Source organism: Ptychodera flava, chromosome 14, assembly GCF_041260155.1.
Source record: "Ptychodera flava strain L36383 chromosome 14, AS_Pfla_20210202, whole genome shotgun sequence".
NCBI lineage: Eukaryota > Metazoa > Hemichordata > Enteropneusta > Ptychoderidae > Ptychodera > Ptychodera flava.
The window spans coordinates 38,151,177-38,165,334 of NC_091941.1; the positions used below are offsets into that span (position 1 = coordinate 38,151,177).

Below are 14,158 nucleotides of genomic sequence, written 5' to 3' on the forward strand. Positions count from 1 at the left end.
AAATCACACCTGTTGACATCCATGTTGTGCAACAGTTGTCATCTGGAAAATTAGCAGTCAAAGAAATAACAATGACAGATGTCAAAGAAGACTAAGGATGAGGCACCACTGATTCTGATGAAAGAAATTCAATCAGTTATTTAATCATATTATTCTGGAACAAACTTAAGTGACAATGAAATTGAACTTCCAAAGAGCAGTGAAAGTGACACTGATTTCACACTGTGGATAGCACTTCACAGCAGTACCTTGGCAGATCATGAACATTTTAGTAAATACATTATACCTACAGACCGCAAGAAACTTTATTTTGTACTTTTTTGCAGTTTTCAGTGCAAAGACATATTTTACAGACGTGGCTCATGAGAAATTTACTTTGCCAAAAGTTGCCACTCACCCACAATTTGGTACAGCTGTACCCTGGACAGTTCAGAGTACAAACTCAACAATTTTCTGTTAAATCGGGCAAAAAAAGTTTAGGCATTGATTTAACAATTTTACTCCCCCAAATGCATGTTGATGGTTGTGGAAGAACTGAACTAGCAAGTAGCATGCCCATTGACAGAAAAAAGTTGCAACCCCATGAACATCAACAAATTGTGACTGTGAACAAGAAAATGTTTCTGGTGTGGCAGGTTTATTTGACAACAAAACGTGAGAGAAAAGGTCTTCATTTATCATTTTCAAGGAGTTCAGGACAAGTCAGGGGCAGCCAACTGACAAATATATTTCAAGAAATTGTCACTAAAGGTGTTTTCAGTGTTTTTAGGTGTAAATATAGCATTTCAAAGAAGTGTGGCAATATCATATCTTGCAAGGGAAAGATAGAACGCAAAAACTTTCCCCGCCCAATGACGTACAAGAGATGCCCTAGACTCTCCGATGTATGTTATTAAACTTCGAAGTTCACTTGGTTGGATGGATAGAGGGACTGTGCAGTGGTTTGGTGTAATTTGTCCAGGCAGAGTGTTAGACTGTTAGTGCTGTGTTGTATACGCTATGTATACATCTATTCGTAAACAAACAAACAAACAAACAAACAAATAAATGGACGACAAGAAAACGCCGGAGACTGGGATCCCAGTGATGGAATAACATATATGCCCTCCCGTCACCGAACCACTTGCGACGAAGACGTTTTCACGAACATCTTCAGGCTTCATTGGCTGCCCCTGACATGTGAGGGCTTCCCCGACCGCTGTGTCAATTACGTCACGTGACCCTAACAAAGGTCACAAGGCATGTCTACGTTCGTACACACAGCAATCACCCGCTGATCTCCCCTCTTGATCTTCAGTCACCTTGATCATGCATGACGGAGCGTATCCTTCGCAGGTGATATTTACCATGGGAATTCTCTTTGTCCTTGTTTGAATCCAAGTGATCTGTAAATGCAGGCCTTTCCGACTTCAACAAGGAAAGACAACTTTTATCAGTCGAAGCGCGCAGCAGTGAATCAGGTTTCGGAAAATTGTGGTGATGGTATTCCACGAACGTGGGGATCGACTTTTGATGCCAATGTATTCAGTGAGACAGATTTTTCTAGCCATCCTTATATTTTCTTGGACAGTAAAGTGCATGCAGTTTCACCAAACAAGAATTTTACCAAATCACAGTGGAAGCAGTGCAACTCAGGCGACAGCACAAATGATGACGAAGAACTCTTCGCACAGTGTTATTGTCGTTACATTGAACACAACGCTCACAATCAATGTCAGTATATCGGAGTTGATGTCTCAGGTATTAAAACATATATTCAATACATGTTTCCCGAAGTTCCCCCGAGAAGTCGAGTAATCGTGTGTAAGCTGGCGCTCCAATCATACTCAAATGGCGAAACCGTAACCAGACTTCACAGTGCTGGGATCCAGATTTGTATTTGCAACCTCCGGGTTTCAGTCACGGTTCAAATCGTTGTTTGAACAGTTGATCGTGAGATTGCGAAAGCACTTTTCTCAGTTCTCAGTTTATTACACTCATGATTACACTGTAATCCTGTGCGTAATTTTCCCGTTGTTCAAGTTTATGATCCTGCTATGTTAAATTCAGAGGAAAGACAATAAAAAAGGTTTTCTCTCATCCTGCTTGACAGGTGGTAGAATAGTATATTTTGTGCAATGGGATGGTGTAGGGAAAATTTATTCATCTCTTTACGATTTGGCAGTCACCCTGAAACAAACCCTCACAGGAAGATATGATTTATGTTATCAAATAGGAGTCTGCCAAAGTTGAAATGGTTTAATACATCATTTGCCTTCGAAATGCCCATGAAGACTACCTTTTTACATACATAATTTCTTTTACAGGATGCTAAAGCCAGGGATATTATTGTTATCAATGAAGTCAATGATAGGTCATTAGACAAGTACATGCCATTGAGAAGACCAATAGAAATTAAAGTTACAGACATCTCTTTACCACTTGTAAAATATCCATTGAAATATACAAACAAGGTTAGTTCAAGAATAAAAAAGTTCAATTTAAGATTTATGTTAAACAATGCATAGACATTTGCAACTCACTATTTTTGGTAAATTTAAATTCTGAAGTTTCATGTACAGAAAAAGCACATTTACTGTGACAAAATCACTATCAAATAATACAATGTATATTGTAGGTAACTTTTAATTTTTTATCATGATTTGAGTTTGCTTTGACATCTCATATTTAGGTCAGGGGCCAATGTGCCCGGTTGAAAAGATTCATTGCTAAGAGTAAGAAAGGTAACAAGGCAAGAAAATTACATTAAAAAAGTCAAATTTTATATTTTTACCCATTTTTGGTGAAATGTTTATCATATATTCTTTTACAGACAGTAAATAATTATGCTTATGAAGATATCCTGAGTAAAGACAATGATGAAAATTACATTGGATGTAATCCAGATGTGCTTTGTGATTTAAAAGCATCTAAACATCAAAAATCTCAACAATTCACAAAGGTTTGATGTCATTTTTTCATAATTTACACATGAGCAATGGCGTTCCAACTCTGCTTGCATATACTGGTTTAGCTGTTTTATGTTCTATCTAATGGTGTCAGCTTTTTGGTATATTGGTAGACAGCATAGAAGAAATCTTCCGGATGAAAAGTTAAAGGAAACCTTTATACTGATTGTCATCAGTATTAGTAGCACACTCATGTGTACTTATTATAAGTGTGTGATTTAAAAAATATTTTAAGTTTTTCATTTCAAGGTCATGTGTATTTAGAAATTATATTGAGTGTGTGACTTTACATACAATGTATGATGTCTTTAAAATGCTCATTTATCCCAACTTTATTCAGAAAATGTTTAAGCCATGATTATTTTCGATGAAACTTGTGAACAATTTGCTTGTATATGTGAATTTCTGTAGACTATAGGTGTTTAAACCTTTGCAGGGATTTTGTTGTTACTGTGATGATACCAGAAAATCAAAATACCAGACCAGAGGAGGCCAAGATTGTTCTAGCTCAGTAACTCCTGACTACATCACAGATCACAGTGCTTACCACGCAAGTACACATTGTCTGGTGCTGGACAGTCTCTGGTAGGTTAATTCTTTCATCATAATAAATCAAAGATGTCACCTGAAATGTTAGTCAGCAAAACAATTAACAATTGTGTGAGCTTTAGTGTTTCCCCAAAATAAAAAAGTAAACGAAGTCAAAGTTTATCCTTTTTACCTTCAGTGATTGTATATCACAAAAGTATTTTATGTGTATTATCATGATCAAGTTCAGTCTCCCTTTTTTTAACTCATAAAGTAACCCTTTTTAAAAGCTGTTTTGTTCCTTGGAACGGTTGCCATTAATGTTGACACATATCACAAGAATCAAATATAAACGAGAAAATCTGAATGCATAAAGGTCAGCAAATTTGACCATTTAAACAAGATTGGTTTACACAAATACCAAGATAACTTGAAAACTAAAACACCCACACACACTCAAGTCTGATTAAACATATGCAAATTTATATATCAAGCCACTGCTCAGCTTTATATAAAACACACAATTATTCACTAAATCTTACCACAAGTATTTTTGTCTATGTATTTTTTGTCTTTGGCAGAATAAATTTATGATATTTTGCTTATTTTATATATCCATTGAATTCTCTTGAAGTAAACTGGATAATTTCCTGTGAGTTAACCAGAATAAAGCAATATGTCATGAAATAATGCAGATACCAAATTGCTATGACAAAATTCATTTTGGCAACTGCACCAAAAAGTTGCTGTGTTGACACAACAAACAGATACATTACAATGTAACTAGAATAATGTACAGCTATCAGTATAGATTTGCTCAACAGCCGGATCCTGTGCTTCACATATTTTATGTACCTGTGTACTGGTACCTTGTAACAACTAGAAGAGGTAACCCAACAACATAAGAAATGTTAAAAAGAAGTACTGATTTCAAACTAACAGCAAATTGACATTAATAATGCCCAACGACGTTAATTTTTGTTAATTTTATCCTTTAACAATTTGAAGTCATTAGTAAGTCTCACATCACACCAGCACACTCATGTCCAATGTTAACTACATATTCATACTTTCTGAAATCAAGTAATCATGGTGCTGCTTTGTAAAAATACACATGGTGATGTCAAAGCCTCCATTCATTGCAATATTGTGAAAATCCTTATGAAATATTTCTTCTGAAGATGTCAAGGCCATCTCTTTGAAGGTCAGAGTTGAACTGAACTGAAAATACACCTGTGTTTTGGGAGTAAGACTGTGTATGAGAGATCCCCACTCATTGCACCAAAGTTGTATTACTAAAGTCATAGAAGAGGACAGTAAAATGTTAACACAACTCTCAAATTATCAGCCTTTGTTCCAGTACAAACCGCTGCTTGACATACTAGCCTGTATTTTGGTAAGGCTTCCTGGAGTGAACCACTTCCATGGCCAATGTCGTCTTTAAGATTTTGATTTTCTCTGGCCATGAGTTCACATCAAATAGTTTCTTTTAAATTTTAGCAATGAATTGGTGTTCATAACATACACAGCAACTGGTATCATTAGGTCAACCTATATACTCCCATTTTCTGATATGGTGATAGGTCTCAGACTACAATAGGAAACAAAACGAGTGAGTTCAAGTGAGAAAGCTGGTTACTGTTGATTTGTATTTTATTTTTCAGGTATAAAGTCCATGAAATTGAACAACCTACAGTGGAGCATTCAGTCAAGTTGAATATCAATGTTGGAGATAATAAAAGTTCTGCAGGGCTTGTTGAGATTGCAGATTTCATGGTAAATGATCTTGATATTGGTACCAGAAAACCAATACATGGCACAGAAAATGACAAGGTATGAAACTTGTGTAAAGAAATTGCTATAAGGTTTTGTGTATTTGCTTTATTCATGTGTACAGTAGTATATCTACAGACAATGTTGAAAAGTTTATTTTAATGTTACTTAGTTCTGGTGATAAAAGAATGTTTTGTGGTTGGCCATTTTAACTTATGGAATCCCTAGCTGTAGATGTACCTGTAATAATGTCAACATAATATCTGATGTCTGCCAGAGAGCATCTTTAAAGCACTGACTCTGCTATGGGTATACACAGATGTCAACTGACCCCATCAAATTTGAAAATATAACAACATAGATAACTTCCTCCATGAAAATATCAGAAGAAGAATAAGCTGTATTTTTTGCAAAATGTTGTCATATTGAGTTTGGAAATGAGTAAAATTTTACTTTTTACAGAGCAATGATTTGACATTGCAGTAACCCAAACCGGGGGACCCTAACCATATTATTCTGTTTTCAATCCGTAGGTCTCTGTAATTTACTCAGACAATAACAGCAGTATGAACCTGTCATTTCCAATCAACTTTCAAGACAAGGTAATTTTGACTGCAGACGTGAAGTCCCTGTCCAATGTACAATCTGATGACCCTCAAACTAAGGTAAGTCTGATATTTACATTATTGTGCTATTGTATACAGTCAGGCTGTCATGTCAATTTCTAGAATGTTCATTCCTCTTTACAAACGTGAATATTTTTGAAAATCCTCATTGTGCATTAATATTTGTAAATGTGAGAAATCAACTTAAAAAATTACAATCAATACAAATGTTGATATTTCCAAAATGAATAATTATATTGATGCTGTTGATAGGTATTAAACGGATGACTTGTCATATCAAATGGAATTTGTTGAAGATAGTTTGATCTGCAAGTTCATCAGTAATTGAGTATACTTTCCACTGAATGTCAGTGTACTAATTGTGCAGTGTAACCCAAGAAAGGAAAATAAAGAATACTGGGAAGGAAAGAAGTGGAAGAGATTACAACTACTTAATGTTTTACATGTTACTAGCTATTGGGCAGCAGCTTTATTATTGTTTACAGCATGGTGCATTTGAATATTTAGTGGTAAACAAATCAGACATCACAGTTGATGGCAGCCAATGTGACAAGATGGGCGTATCATATCAAGCATTTGTCAACCAAGATGATCCTTGTCATCAACCATTGATGACATGCCTAGAAAATCAACCATACAATGCATGGTTTCAAGATACTGTAAGTCCATAGCTGATAAATGTCAAGATTATTTACTGCAGAATATCAGTGCCAACTGCACTATAACATATGAGAAGCGTATTAAAAATGTAACCTGCCTATGTACTTTACCAATACCAACATGCTCTGTGAACAAAACTGCTGGGTTTTCATCACCAAAATCACTTTTTTAGACATCCCTTCAATGAATGAATATCCTAGCTATGATAGCATGAATTACTTTGTGTCATTGTCATCTCTATTTCTAAAACTTTTCTCCAAGTTGATTTTCCCCATATGATCCTATGAAAATGGCATGTATGGTGTAATTTGATCCATCTACAGCACACTTGATAATTTTGACAGAACTCTTTACATGTAATCAGTCAAAATCAAGAGATGTAAACACCTGTATTCAAGTGAGATACTGAATCAATCCTCCAGTTTAAAAATCTAAATTCTGAAGTTGATTGATTCATGTTCTCTGTTACAGAATAAAATGGCACAGGGCAAGAAAGGGAGATATTTTGCTGGTTTCTATGGAGATTTGATGGAGACAAACTTCAGTGATGATGAAAGTCCATCCTCAGAAGACCACTTTCTTGTCTATGAATATCCATACAACTACAGCTACTTAATAGAAATCATTATAAAGACAGAAGTAAACACAGATGGAATCAAGTATGTCTGTTCAAAAGACTACTACTGATTTATACCTTTCACCTACTTACTGATTTGAATCTCAATCTTGTGTAATTAGTGTTACGTAGCCACTTTTGCCATGGTATTGCTATAATGTTGATCATGAGTATGGCAAAGCTCCTATAGCATTTGACCAACTGTACTAACATTTGTCCTCTTCCTCATGATACATGCCTGCTGGTATGGTGAACTCTTCATTGACATCATTCATTCATTCATTCATTCATTCATTCATTCATTCAGACAGACAGACAGACAGACAGACGGGGTTGGGAAGAGAAATTTGTTTACACAATTTATCTGTGAATGTGCCTAACACAGCAGGCCACGCAAAGGCAACCACTTATTTTTTTTGTTAACAGTGATTATTTCACATGTACCGTATTCTTACAAATTTTAGAAGGTTAAAACAAAAAAATTTAGAAAGAAGTTGATTCACCTTGCCTCAATATTACAGGAATTGAATTCAATCAGTCACACTCTGAACTCAAATAAATATTGTACTTCCTCCTTGAATTTCACGCAGGACTAGTATGAATGAATATATTCGTGTTTTGTACACAGCCCATACCTAAAGATGACAGAGCCGGACATTGTACTACACAATGATGATGCAGAAAGCCATGACGATGAAGATGAGTCTTCTTTATCAACAGAGAATGGACATATCGTTGATGGTATAGATAGTCAAAGTGATAATGCAAAAAGTGAAAAAACACAATTGGTTACAATTAGAGATGACTTTGAGTGTACAGCAGACAACTGTACAAAGGAAGAAACTGGAAAAGCCGATATTGCTGACGACAGTGAACAAAAATATGATGAGACTAGTTCAGAACAGGTAGCTGAGAATGTAACTCAGAACTTGCATTACCTTGTGCAATACTTTATAATGGTGGCGGAATCAATGCATGAATCCTCTAGTCTTACTCATGTCTATGGTATCTTAGCAACACTAATATTTCTTCTACTACTTATAGGTGAGCAATCTTTTCTTTAATACAATATTGCATTAGTAAGAAATGCTAGACTTTCTATGCACAGAACTTCATAGACCTCTTTAAGATTAGAACAATATCTCAACAATAATCTGTAGTTCTGCAATATTTCTAACATTCTTTTAAAATCATATTGTAACCTGCTATACCAATTTTTCATGGTGAAACAATTTACAAGTTTCGCAGAGTTAGTGTGATATGTACCCTACAAGACGTGTTATAAGCATTTAGTAATACTGTGTGTTTGTTTCAGAATTGTTAAAAACCTACAAATCAAAAATAACAACATGCAGTATACATTACATAATAAGAATATATATATATAACATGAAATAATATCCATCAAAACCCCAAATCCGATTTGAAATCTGACTCTTGCCCAAGCAATTCTAAAAGTGGATCATCCAGTAATTCTAATTTTTATCTGGCTTGGGATGTGCCAGAGAGCAATTTATTTTGAGATTGTTTGCAACCTGTAATGTTACCAGAAAGTACCATGGTTGATTACAGTGTCTCTCAAAAATGACAGTATCAGTACACATCAGTATAAAAAGTATTTTTATAACATAGTAAATTTTGGTGGATACGTAAACCACTATGTTCAAGAACTAGTTTTATGTACCAGACTTCAGTTTTAGCAACTGTTGTCTTATAGTGCAGTCTTGACTGCTGACATGTATGTTGTTATGTCAAGTATGAATTGACATACAGTTCTCTATTGCAGCATCGTTTATAGCATTCTCCATAGTGTATGACCTACCCTTCATCGATATGTTTTGTTTAGTTTTGAACCATTAACCTGAAGGCAGTATTATTTATCAACAATGAAAATGATCAAGGAACAAATACTTCAAATTTAGTGATGTCACAATGTCGATATTAATACACAGATTTACAAAGCTATGTGGGCATTTTAGTCAATGGATATTTTTTGTCCTCTTAGAACCTCACCCTAGTTTACAATCTCATAGAAAATTTATCAAAAGCTTCCATAAACATTAACTGACTTTAATTATTCCCCAAACTCATCATTACAAAATTTCACTAATACTGTATAAAAATAATGGTATAAAAATAATGATGTAATTTCTCTCTGTTGAATAACTGAATTTAATTCATTTTTACAGCTGTTGCCATTTTTAGAAGCTGTGTGTCAAAGGTAAATCCATCACATGTATTCCTGAATTCAATTTCCCTGTCAATTTTGTCATCACTTTTTTTGTCCTGATAAAGGTTTTAAATTACATTCAGAGCATTATATACAAAAACACATCAAAAATTTATGACATCAGAGAAATTTGTGAGTGTAAAATGATAAAATTCCAGTAAGGTATTGGAAGTTTCATAAAAATTCAACACTACAACAACCAATGATAATGTTTGTAATAGGTATGGTAGAGTTATAGATTTCCTTCAAGGTTGAATAGAGAAAGAGTACAAACTTGAGAAAGTACTGTTGTTTGCTAATGTTATTTTAGGTTTTTTTTGTATCCAATTCACAGTTTAAGTGATACACTGAAACATTCAAGGCAAATGTACCTCACTGAATTTCTTTCTGTAAGTTCCTGTCAGAGTGTCAGATGCCAAAAGTAGGTGTATATGAAACAGCCATGTTTATCACAAGATCAACATAATTCTGTATATGGCTGTGTACCAAAATTGCTTTTTAAAGATGCACAATATGAAGTTATCATTGGATTAAAATTGGCTTTTCAGTTAAAATAATTGAAGAGTTTTGAACACAACAACAATAATTATCAAAAAAGTGTGCAATATAATTTGCAGCCTTGCTTTAGTCACTCTCATTTTCAATATATTATGAAATAAGTATGATGATTTTTCCAATTCTCACTTCTGTGCTTTCAGTTTGTCACTGTACCATCCAGTTCTGTTGTCATTGAAGTTGACCTTCAACTATGGTCCTAGTAATGACATGCTGTTATAGTTAATACCATTTTGCAACCATGGATATTTGGTGGAAACTGAATCAAAACATTTTTTAATCATCTGATATTTGCATTAATCAGAAACCAAAAAGATTGGAAGATGTGAATGGACATGCCATCAAAGATACAGAGAAAAGTCAGTCAAGGCTTGGCCAAAGTAAGGCCAATAACCTGGGAGGTTTCTCTGATGAAGAAGGTAAGAGCTACAGTGTGGTGAGTTTGATTGTAAAGATCATCAGGCAGATAAAAGTTTACAATGAATATAATACCGAGCAGATTTACCATGTTATCACTCTTTGTTGTTGCCATAGATATTATGATAGTGTGACGTCTTTGCCATGTCTTTTTAAAATAGTCAGAATTTAGCTGAATATATCAATAAAATATAAACTTCTGTGCATCAGCACAGTAGCAGTGTATGTAATACTAGTATGTAACATTTTGATATATCACAGAAAACTTTTGAGTCCATGGTCTGTTGATTTAGCTTAAAGGACACGCCTGTCAACATTTGTCAATTTTGTGCTATATTGCAGCTGCTTGTCAAGTATTGCTGTTGCACTCAGGCAAATACATTGATGACAAACAAAAATGATACCAGTCGATGACAGTGTCATTTGTCATTTCAAATGTTGCAAGATCAAGTTGCACAATGGAAGACAATATTTCATAATCAGCTCATCTTCATTATCTCATTCACTGTCATAGACTTACCCCAAGTCTAATGGCATACAAATATCAAAATAGTACCTCATGTACTGTCATAGATTTGCCCCAAGTCTCATGGCATACAAATATCAAAGTAATATCAATTTAAAGTATATTGAAGCAATATACTGTGGCTGGCTGTTGCATAGATCATGGGTTGAACATGATAGCCCAGTCAGTAACTGCTGTCAAGGAAAGCCAAACAACTGTGGGCCAGTATAGCACTGTCATTGCAATCTCTCATCTTTGATTTCACTCATAAAACAACTCACTGTACTCTCTCAGTTGAAAGGTTACCACCGGTGGTATCACCTTCCAAGAGCAAAAGAAGAAAAAACACAAAGTCCAAAGGCATCGAAAATTCCAGCAACGAAGTACCTCAAATGACACCAAAGAAATCAAGAAGGGCTTCCACAGACTCCAAGTCAAGTTCAACATCAAGTACACCAGGTGAGAAAGCTTTAACTACAGCTTATTCTCATATGCATGGAGTCTAACTTTGATTGTTTCATTTTGATAAAGAAACATAAACATGTAACTAAAAACAGAATATAGTACTTTGAAAACTTCAATTTAACACTTTTTTGTCTCTTTACGTGGTAGTCAAGAGTTCAGCAGGGAAAGACAGTGGTAAACAGAAGAGCATTACAGTTGATGAAAAATCCAAAGCTGACAAAGTATATCTCAATCTGAGAGGATCTTGCAAACAAATAAAGGTACATCTATATCATATGTTCAACCATGGTCCTGTGGTTCAACCCAATTACTATAAAAAAGAGGCCCACGGACATATTTCTGTGAAGTACTGTGTCTTCACATGAAATAATGTATGACGGGAATAGTTATCCTATGAGGGCACTATTCCAGAGGAGAACCAGATTTGATTCTGATCTGATCCGCCGTTTTTGAGATGTCGGACCAACAGACAGACAAGCAGACAAACAGACATCGCTGCGACATATGCTCACGTGTGCAAAAAAAGGAAGGAGGGCATATGTGAGACTTATTTTCTATTCTAGTCCGTATTATAACTTTCAAAGTTATTACATTTGAAGTTAAAGCTTCCATTAAGCCATCTTTACGGCCAACACACATCTCCAATTAAGAAGGTAGAGAAAATTTTAAATATTTAAGCATTTACTATTGTCTTGCTTCTCAGAAATCATTATCTTTTTTTCTCTTTCCTTTTCTTTTGTACTGATAGAATTCTGGCCAGACTTTCAGTCTGTGTGGCGTTATTAGCAGAAGTGGTGAAAAAGGCAAACCGTATAAATTTGAATTAAATGAAAAGAACAACCAACAGGTAAGCTAAGTAATGTATACTGTTGTTTCTGCTTCCTCGTCCTTCAACCATCCACTTTATCTAACTTTGTTAGTGATATTTTAGCTAGGACCACCTATGTCAACCAGTCAGAGTAACACCTTTGTTTACCAATGAGTACATTCTGTTCATCTCTGATGCTTGTTTAATGTTTAACAACAGTCCATAACTGAATTATAATTAGAGTAATTTTGTGTTCAAGATCACAATATACCAAGAAAACATAAACACTTCACAATATCAAGTGAATTATGTAACTGTGGTTATTGCAAGCTAGTGTGTCATATTGCGGGAAATACAGTCACTCCAAAAATGATACAATTTTCTCTGCATAGTTTTGCATTCATAGACTTCAAAATTCTCACCTGATTTCAGCATTTTTGTCAATGCAGTGTGGCTTACCATTAACGCTGATCACTTTACCAACAGTATTAAAGACTATGACAGAAAACCATCTACCATTTGTCAAATGTAAGACTGCAAAACTAAACATGTCACTCAAGTATTTTTTTCTTTCTCTTTTGATTCCACAAGTTATATGAGATCTCAAAGGGTAAAAGGAAGAGACTGAATAAACCACGGCCATTGAATTCAGATATCTGCAAAAGATCACTGACAGAAGCAGAATTCCAATCATTAATCAGTGTGAATCCTCGTTACACATGCCTTAATGCTCTTTGAAAGTGAGAGTGCAACTCAAAGAAGAGTTGGTGCTTAACCAGGTGTGCTTAAGCTAATATGCAAAGGTAACTTTCTATTGCAAATGTAAATTTGTGATGTGGAGCATGTCCAAATTCTGCAGATTTTGCTCCAAGTTACACATACAGGCAGTGAATCTGAAGATTCTGTTAAATTGTGTTGCAATGCAAGAAGTGTATAGTATTTGAAAAAGTAAACTTTATTGGTCATTGAATTTCAAAGGTGACAGAATGACCCAAATATATTGAGAGTGAATATTGCAATTCCTTCATTGCCTGCAATTACTGTCACTGCATCACAGTGTCTCCAGCATGAAGGGACTGTTACTGTACTGTTATTTTCAGGCATTAAGTCTGGTTTCACAAATATGTATATAATAGAATTTTTACCTGTGCTGCTGTCTCTGGAAATGCTTTGAAAATTAAATGTTGTAGCCAGTAATATTAATAAAGATCATGTGGTGTTCAGGAGAAACCTTCATTTGCTGTGCTTGTCCGCCAAAGTTCAATAAGCCTTAAAAGATTTTTAACTTCAACATATCAATATTATATATCCTATCAACAAAGAGATGAATCTTTTTAACAAAATGGATGCCTCTTTCTGAAAATCTGTGTTCTGTGAAATGTTAATTTTTATTCAAAGTCAGCATTTTTGCACATTTGTTCTTTCAACTTAAAATGTTGCTACAATTGTGACTAATTAAATTTAGTATTTATTGTGTGAATCAATTTACAGTACTTGTCTCAGTGTTTTTATTGAAGCTGCAATGATACCTGCAACATTTTACGAATGGAAAGCAAATAACTGCGGGGATGGACGGAGCTTGTCATTTTTATCTGCCCTGTTACATGCCAGCACATAGTTATCAAAAATGTCACCAGTTGTGTTTAGGGGTTTGGCAGGAGGAGGCGCTGAAATATGTGAAGGTATATTGCAAGGTACTTGGGACCTGGAGAGTATTTGTTACAGTTGGAGCTTAGTATCCCAAAGAGTGGCTAAACGTAACCAAATCACCATGTTACTGAGAAAATACCGGTCTGCATCACTCTATTGTCAGTTGGTCTGTGCTGGACTCCACATGTCTGTGGTTGTAGTTTTTCCTCAGCCCAGGAATGGAGTGGGATATGAGGAGTGATCACAATGAATGATCATCTCCAGATGATGAATGCTATCATCAACAAGAGTGTGTCTACTTTCTATGAGTATTCTGTGGTCTGTATGTGTACATAATTCTGTCTTTGGACAAGGCCAGAATTTCTATGGCCACACTA

At 35.0% G+C, this 14,158-nt stretch overlaps 1 protein-coding gene across 1 annotated transcript; it reads left to right on the plus strand.

Annotated features, from left to right (window-relative positions):
• The first annotated feature begins 1,232 nt into the window (after positions 1-1,232).
• On the plus strand, positions 1,233-13,619 carry LOC139150388 (uncharacterized). Its single transcript, XM_070722728.1, has 15 exons — positions 1,233-1,740; positions 2,307-2,453; positions 2,813-2,941; positions 3,385-3,533; positions 5,141-5,309; positions 5,783-5,914; positions 6,361-6,534; positions 7,007-7,194; positions 7,780-8,195; positions 9,341-9,372; positions 10,241-10,355; positions 11,153-11,317; positions 11,471-11,583; positions 12,072-12,170; positions 12,723-13,619. The coding sequence occupies exons 1-15, from the start codon at positions 1,480-1,482 to the stop codon at positions 12,867-12,869; spliced, it is 2,436 nt and encodes an 811-aa protein (XP_070578829.1). The 5' UTR covers positions 1,233-1,479; the 3' UTR covers positions 12,870-13,619.
• Positions 13,620-14,158: the final 539 nt, after the last annotated feature.

What these genes read in the sequence shown, in the direction of transcription:
- LOC139150388 (XM_070722728.1), top strand. Translation starts at nt 1,480, where the DNA reads ATGGTATTCCACGAACGTGGGGATCGACTTTTGATGCCAATGTATTCA. An exon ending in ATGGCACAGAAAATGACAAG is followed by an intron (nt 5,310 to 5,782) that starts GTATGAAACTTG and finishes TTCAATCCGTAG; the next exon opens with GTCTCTGTAATTTACTCAGA. An exon ending in GATCTTGCAAACAAATAAAG is followed by an intron (nt 11,584 to 12,071) that starts GTACATCTATAT and finishes TTGTACTGATAG; the next exon opens with AATTCTGGCCAGACTTTCAG.